The sequence below is a fragment of the Alosa sapidissima genome, chromosome 11 (genome assembly GCF_018492685.1).
Source record: "Alosa sapidissima isolate fAloSap1 chromosome 11, fAloSap1.pri, whole genome shotgun sequence".
Taxonomy (NCBI): Eukaryota; Metazoa; Chordata; class Actinopteri; order Clupeiformes; family Clupeidae; genus Alosa; species Alosa sapidissima.
In genome coordinates this window covers 36,583,198-36,591,679 of record NC_055967.1, presented here as the reverse complement: position 1 = coordinate 36,591,679, position 8,482 = coordinate 36,583,198, and the positions used below count along the sequence as shown (strand labels likewise).

Genomic DNA, 8,482 nt, shown 5'->3' with positions numbered 1-8,482 from the left:
CTCTGTGTCTGTGGACTGCGGTCTCTGTCTGATGGACTGCTGTGACTGATGTGTCTGTGGACTGCTGTGACTGGACTGATGTGTCTGTGGACTGATGTGTCTGCGGACTGATGTGTCTGCGGACTGCTGTGGCTGTGGACTGATGTGACTGCTGTGGCTGTGGACTGCTGTGGCTGATGTGTCTGTGGACTGCTGTGTCTGTGGACTGCTGTGACTGCTGTGTCTGTGGACTGCTGTGGCTGTGGACTGCTGTGGCTGTGGACTGATGTGGCTGTGGACTGATGTGGCTGTGGACTGATGTAGCTGGTCATGTGTGGCTGCTGGAGCACGACATGCTGACACAGCCAACACCAGCGTCCGCGCTGGAGGCTTCCATAGTGACCACACAAGCGAGCTTCCACATGACTCAACTAAATCACCGTGGAAACATGCTAGCGCCACATCAACGCCATCACAATGACCTTCTGCCCCATACGGTGTCAGTGGGGTTGTTGTAGAAAGAGATGGAAGAGGTGGATGTGAAAGAGGTAGAAAAACAAAACAAATGCCACAGTTCATTTGAAATAAATCTAAAGCGATCTCTAAATGGAAAAAGCCACAATCGTGGGCGGCACTAAAATCAATGTTATTCATCCCCACCGTCTGCACTGACTACTACAAGGGGAGCCGCCTTCCAGATTTGGCCATCTTGTTCAGGAGTAAATCCCAGTGCACATCATGTGGCTATGAGGAGCGGTGGAGCCAGAGACACCTCTCCCTCACTGGAAGTGTGTGGGCGCGTGGTTCTCACCCCAACTATCTGGTAGGGTAAGTACAGGCCCAGCCAATTTGCTGCATCTATAATTCTGCAGATGTCTGGTTCCATTTCCCCGCAAGCGCCACACTGAAAGTGACACTTCTGGCTCTCAAGAAGCTCCGCAAGTGACACACGTGGCTTCGCCACTTCCTCTGCATTCCTCGTCCTGTGAGCTGCCCAAAGCACACAAACAGATTCATCCGGAAAACGCGGGTACAAACAGTTCCGGACTCCCGGGCCGGGACGTGTCTTGGAACTCGAGCGAGGCCAGGGCTCGATCACGTGTGTGCGCGCTCACTGCTCTGGGAGTGTTATCGCCGAGCCTCTGGCCTCGCTCTCGCTCTGGGCTCAGCCTCCCTAGGGAGGGTGACTCAGGCCTGGCCCGCGCAGAAGCATCCTTATCCAAGCTCCGCGTTTGTTTATCTTCGCCAGAGGAATGCATCCTCCGTCTCGTAGCTGGAGCGCCAGCGCTGCCAGAGAGCGAGCGAGCCAGCGAGCGAGACCCTAAACTCCCACACTGGAGCACGGAGCGGAGCGTGGAGCGTGGAGCACGGAGCGTGGAGCACGGAGCGGAGCGTGGAGCACGGAGCGTGGAGCGTGGAGCGTGGAGCACGGAGCACGGAGCGTGGAGCGTGGAGCACGGAGCGTGGAGCGTGGAGCACGGAGCGTGGAGCGTGGAGCACGGAGCGTGGAGCGTGGAGCGTGGAGCACGGAGCACGGAGCGTGGAGCACGGAGCGTGGAGCGTGGAGCACGGAGCGTGGAGCGTGGAGCACGGAGCGTGGAGCGTGGAGCACGGAGCGTGGAGCGTGGAGCACGGAGCGTGGAGCGTGGAGCGTGGAGCACGGAGCACGGAGCGTGGAGCGTGGAGCACGGAGCGTGGAGCGTGGAGCACGGAGCGTGGAGCGTGGAGCACGGAGCGTGGAGCACGGAGCGTGGAGCACGGAGCACGGAGCGCGGAGCGTGGAGCGTGGAGCGTGGAGCACGGAGCGGACTCAGCTCATCCAACGCAGCTGCTGCAGCTGTTCCAGCCGCACTGTGCAGGGCCTGGTAGGGCCTTTGTGGCCCCTGTGCTCACTGTACTTGCTTTGTTTGGATGACCTTCACCATCTGCCAGAGACATCTGCTGAGACGGGAGTCGCTGTGAAACCGGAGGGGAGTGGACGAGAGAGACGCGCGGGGGACACTCCCACTGTGAAAGTGCACAGATTAGCACTGAGGTCTCCGCAGAGGAAGCGAAAGTTATGCTTGGACACTCCTGACGCTTTTGGGTGTCAGTGATAGGAGGAAACATAACATCATAGTCAAACACCAACATGTCCAACCCTGTTACCCTTGCTCTCATGATGGTGTTCATTTCTCGTCTAACAAAGCTGCTTCAACGCTATGTAACAGATCAATATGTGCCTGACTCCACTGGGCTGCACTTCCGAGTACAGCTCCCTGTGCGGCTATGGTATGCAGCTCTGTCTAAAATGCAGTATGGCAAAAATGGGGGGAAAAGGTACCCATGAGACCTTATTTGCATGAGACTATGGATGTTGGGTCAAAGGTCATCCTGAGAGAGCTTTCATCTGTACAGACCTCAAACAGGCCTGACCTCGTGTGCCTGTAAAGGAGAGCGGCTTGATTACGACACGTGAGGTGGAGGAGGGGGAAAGGGGCCAACTCATCAACAGAGAGGCCGGTTTGATCAAATGAAACATTTGATCTGCGTGTCAGCAGCTGAATAAGGCTTTTGATCAGCAAAAAGCGCTCGGGCAAGCGTGCAGGCAGACAACCCTGAGAGGCCCGCTGCGACCACTCCAGCACTCGCATACACCACTTTTCATCTGTGGGAGAGCTGCAGAGGGAGAAAAAGATATTTTCACTTCTATTTCGGTGTATAAGCACAGATGGTTAGGCAGCAACTTGCTGTGTACACCCAAAAAAAAATGCTGTTTTATTTTGTTTGTATTTTTTGAGTGACAATGAAGTGTGAGAATTTGACTCGGAGAAGAAATGGAATTCAAGCTCTGTAATTTTTTTGCGCTTGAATAGCGATCTGGACACTAATCCAAGTACCGGTACATGAGGCCATGGATGGATTTTCAGGCGCATAAGTTCTCTGAGTCAGTCAGACTAATGTTACTGAAACAGGCAAACACAGATTTGAGAACGGAAAATGGCTAAAGTAAACAGCGTCTGACACTATTATAAATGGGCCATCCCAATGCTATGACTAATACCTCGGCGGATATTCTGTTGTCCCGAAGTCCACATATGGTTTCCCTGTGCTGTTAGGTCATATGAGTCACCAGCCACACTGAACCAGCACGGACAAAACAGACTTAAGCTGCGGGGTCAGGTCAGAAAGCTCCACATGCCGTGCTGAACGAAGAGCAGGGCTCGGAGCTGGACCAGTCCACATGGATGTCCAGCCGGAGATTTTTGGTCTATGAGTCACCCAAGGCACAGAGGTCGTGCATTCAGTAATTAGCTGTCGAGAGGACAAGGCAAGCGCTGCGCTACGCAGGACTAACACTGTGGCTGGTTGTATCTGCAGCAGGTGGGCACCACAATAACCACAGCCTTGCCATAAGGAGAAACCGAACTCACAGCCTTGTGGGAACATCCAAGCTCCCAACTAGTGCTCTTACACGGGCTTCACCCAATTTATGAAAGTGTTAATCAACCACATCACCTGGTTCCCTCTGTGACATCCCCCGTTTGGAGACGCAGGTGGTTATGTTACACTTCCGCATTCTGCAGAAGAGCATTTCAGTAAAAAAATTCCCATTCTTTCACCTATGCGGGAAATGCTTTCAACTTTAATTACGTTTTTAATTGACAACTACATAAAAATCGTAGGGTTCACATAGGCCTCATGCCAAAAAAGTAATTAATAAAGCATTGTCAGAGCTTATTATGAAGCTTAATAATGCTAATTTGTCCATAATGTAGCCTACTACGTGAATCTTTTTTGTAGTAATTACATATGATTTATGAAGATTTTATTGTTAGAATGAAATGGTCTCACAAATGCATATTGAAAATAAATATAAAGTTTAAAGAAGAAGAAAAAGAGTGGATGAAGAGAGATCCCCAAATCCCCACCCTTTCCCCCTAAGAGAAGGATTATTTTGCCTTTTGACAACAAACAAATGCTCAAAGGTTGTCTAAGCACAGTTCGGTAACGTCACTTCTGTTTTAAACAAAACTGAGAGCTAGCTCACCTCTGCCTCCCGTGCAACTGAAACTGTCATGACCGCGCATCTCGTTGGTGAGTGGCTGGAACAGTTTGTTATGTTTCATGGTCCAGGCTGGACCAGGCTGTTTTTGCTGCAGTTTTCAGAGGCTGGGCTGTCCACAGGGACCGCGTTTTTTTTACAGCGTATTCAGGGGACAGGCAGCTAGCGGATCCTGAGGAGAGGTTTGCGGTGACAAAAGATATTCTAGCTTTCTAGCTATTTCCTCTCTTGACTAGGCAACATCCTATAGAGCAATGAACGCACATACATAACTGGACTAATCAGGATTACTTGTCTATAAAAGACACTTTAGGGGTGTTGGCTGTGCAAAGGAAGAGTTGTAAATAGGCTGCCATGTCTGCAATAAGCTTTACAGGACAAAGGTGCATTGGCTTTTGACACATCTCAGCTGTGTGTGCATGTGAGAGAGCAAGGATATCTCTGTCTGTGCATCTACATCCCTGTGTGTGTGTGTGTGTGTGTGTGTGTGTGTGTGTGTGTGTGTGTGTGAGAGAATGTGTGTGTATGTTTGTGTGAGAGAGAGAGAGAGAGAGTCCGTCGGTCCGTCCCAAAGCCTATACCTTTGCTTCGTTGCACATCCATTTCCACACCACTTAGCATTCCAACGTGCTAAGGGCATATAGCCATGTGGGACTCCATGTTCCAGAGCTCAGTGAGCAACCTCACAGCATCACAGCCCCTCTGGTCCAACCACTAGGAGGACACTCAGGGTTGGTGACCTGTAGAGTGGACTGGACCGGACCCCCCAATGCTACTTCTCCTGAGAATAACCTGCACTTTCCAGCACACCGTGCAGACAGGAAATTCATGGAGGCTTGCACGGAACAGGAACACGGAACATGGAGGCTTGCACGGAACAGAGTGTACGCCACTGCAGCTGCAGGTGAGATTTCAGTAATCTCAAAAAGACTTTTCCAGAGAGGCACAACCATCTGCTTGGGAAAAAAATAAACAACCAACACGTCTAAAAATACACCTGCACGTAGCCAGACTTATGCTGGGCTATTCTCTGAGGTTGCCCCCATGTTCCAGCGAGCAGGTTACTCTCAGAGGAAATATACATCATGCCCATGGAACTAACTCTCAATAAACAAACTCCCTCACAGCATTGCTAGGCTAGGTATAGGCTACATCAGCTGTGCTGTTTGCCCTCATAAAATAAACATGAATGTCTGTCTTTACCACAACAAAGATTTTTTTTTGAGCAGTGGGAAATATCTTAAGGTGTCAGATCATGGGAATGGCTGTTAAAAAATTCATCACAGCAGATTGGAAAGTGGGACAAGACAGAGAAAATGACAGAACGGCTCAAATGAGAGCTTCCAGACTGGGGAGGCACAGAATGAAACATTGATTAGGCACGATCCAACATTAGTCTGGAAGAAACCCACACTGTAACTGGCACTGCAAGTGAAGTAGCAGGACAAATGGAACTCTCCCCGAGGAAGGGGCTCCACTGCCAGATGGCAAAAGCTATAGCCTAGGCGTTTTCTCAATGGTTGAGGGAGACAGAGACACACACACACACACACACACACACACACACACACACACACACACACACACACACACAGACACAAAAAGGAGTTGGTGGCAGTTTGCCTTTCTAAATTTAGCAGAAAGCAGCTCAGCTGACCTGAGACAAAGAGATCGAAAAGGGAGTCACACTTTCCTCACCTCAAGTGTGAACAGAATGAATAATTTAAATTGTGCCTTAGAGAAAACCTGTTTTTTTTCCACCAACTACAACTCGTAAGGAGTCAAGCATGGCATGAAACGGATGTGGCCTTTTGCAGCCAGCATTTGCCTACAGATGTAAATCACCCCTCGGCTCAATGGTGTTTTGGGGTGGAAGGGCACAGTAAGTACAGGCAGGTCCCACGGGACTGGTCATTAGTGGCAGGAAGTGCCCAGAGCTTTGTCAGATTTCAGAGCATGTTTTGGTGGCCACATTCAGGGCGGTGAGTCACGCTTTTTGGTTGGTCACTGAGCCACACCTACAGACTGAAGCCAGGCCTATGGCCTGAGGCACACTGCCACAACAGGGGCAGGCATACAACCATTTGTTGTGTGTGTGTGTGTGTGTGTGTGTGTGTGTGTGTGTGTGTGTGTGTGTGTGTGTGTGTGTGTGTGTAACTCAACAGTCATTTGGAAAATTACAAAAAAACAAAAACAGTCCAGAAAAACATTCCTGTAGATGAGCACGTAGGCATAGTGATGTAGTTACGATCAAGTTGTACAACTATAGCCCACTACTGTGTTCAAAGAGCGATCAGAACTGTCCAAAATTCAAAACATTCAAACTTGAAAGAGTCTTGAAACATGGCCTTATTAAACATAGATGTGTGCCAGTACAAAGCTTGAGGTCAAATGACTCTACGCAAGCACTGACTCTGCAACAATGGCTTTCTACAAACCTATAGCATAACGGAACAAAACATGAAACCAGGGCATGTGTCCCTCTCGGTCTATGTGAAATTCTTCTCCACGTCTAAAGCAATGAGCCAGAAGGATGTGGTCTGAATGTGCACATACATAATAGACTCTGCATTATTATGGAAGCCTTTTAAGCAAGGACTTGCTATACATGAGATCAACAGAGCCCTGAGGGAAGACCCATTTTTATGTGCCAATGTGCACAAACACAGATTGACAGTGCCACATGCATAGGCAATGAGAGCCAGTTCAAATATTAGAACATAAAATAACATGCTTTAAATAACTAACGCTTCTTTAAAAAAAAAAAAAAAAATAACAAATAAAGCCAGCAATACAGTGTGGTATTTAAGGTAGGCTACAGTAGCCTAGTCACCATATTCAGCTACCGGCAAGGAGGAAATGAAATGTTTAACGCCAAGAAATCCATCGTTACTGAGCAGCCTAGATTTTGCATTGTGCTGTTTTCACAAATTAACACAACTGCAAGGAATTACAAATGAATTATATCGGAGCTAACTAATTTCACTGGTTGCAGAGAAGTGAGGAAAACAACAGAGTGAGTGACGGTAAATGATTTGTGCTGGAGGCTTCCTTGTCACCTACTCACAACAAGTAAACAACCAACGGACACCACCATTCCCCGAGAAAGCGTGGAAATCTCTTTACAGTCTCACTGGTAGCAATGAAGTCTAGGCTAAATTAAACTTACCGTTCACAGCAGATATGGCACTCAACACAAAACAGAGGGTAAAAAGCGGCAAACAAAGTGAGATGCGATTTTGGCGCTTCATAATGGCTTTAGATACTTCTTTGTATCTAACTTGCGAATGTTCAACTCGACTCCGACGACAAAGGCTCTGAACTGTTGGAGCGACTGAAGTCCGTGTAGAGGACTGGGAGGCGTTAGTGCGGCAGCACGTGTATGTGTGCTTTCATCCAATTACAGCCTGCATTATAATTATAGGCCCTCCCCCAGGGACTGATTAAGCTAACAGTTAAATGTAGCGTCGCAGCAGAGCGCGCAGCAGCAGACTTGACACTATACTGTAAACACCACAAGATCCAGCTTGCTTTGATTTTGAAACGTTAGAATAGCTTTAGGCTATTTATGCCCTTCTAAGTTAATGATAGCCTAGGCTATAGGCCTACATTATCACACATCAGTTAACTGTCACATTAATTCAACCAATGCAAATAATACAAATATACCAGGGATGCACGATACGAATTTCTGCTGCTATTCGATATATCGATATTTTCAAACTTATTTTGGCAAAATGCCCATGCCGATACCGATAGGCCTACATCTTTAGACTTGTGTAGACTTGTATGTAAACTTGGACTTTTACTTAACTCAGAAATGGACAATCACTCATGGAAATTGAGGAATGGAGCAGGATGAAGTAGATGTAAGTTTTGCAATTTGATATGACATTTTCAAATAAACATGCAGGCCTAGATCTCATCCTATTTGAAAAGAGATTGTATGATGCTTTTAAACTCAGATAGGTTGTGCCAATGATAGGCTAGGCCTATATCCTGATGATTTATCTACCAGGAATAGGCGTTTTGGAAAGTTTCAGATCTGCCTGTTAAAAATACAATACTTAAGCTGTTATCTGGCAATACCGATGTTGTATCAATACCTATCATGCATCTCTTAAAAATACATCATTCACACATTTATATCTTGTTCTGTCACTCTTTCTCTCATACCTCTGTGTGTGTGTGTCTTTATTTAGAGAGAGGTGGGTATAGGCATTAGACACTAGTAATATGCAGTGATAGCTATAGCAGAGAGAGGTGGGTAGGCATTAGGCACCAGTGATAGTGATAGCTATAGCATAGAGAGGTGGGTATAGGCATTATATATAGCTATAACATAATGGATCTTTTTCGAAATATGGTGTAGGCTACTGCTGAGGGCCGATGCTGATTGAGATCATGATGGTGGGTGGACTTGAGTCAGGATCCATCTTTGATCTCAGACCAAGTTTA

At 47.7% G+C, this 8,482-nt stretch overlaps 1 protein-coding gene across 2 annotated transcripts in view; it reads right to left on the bottom strand.

Annotated features, from left to right (window-relative positions):
* mfge8b (milk fat globule EGF and factor V/VIII domain containing b) overlaps positions 1–7,380 on the bottom strand; it is a 25,115-nt gene extending 17,735 nt beyond the window's left edge. The window contains exon 1 of one of the 2 annotated variants that reach the window (XM_042110792.1): positions 7,194–7,380. In XM_042110792.1, the coding sequence (XP_041966726.1) occupies positions 7,194–7,275 (82 nt within the window). In that variant the 5' untranslated portion in view covers positions 7,276–7,380. The remainder of the gene's footprint in view (positions 1–7,193) is intronic. The other variant, XM_042110793.1, reaches the window with a different exon arrangement.
* Positions 7,381–8,482: the final 1,102 nt, after the last annotated feature.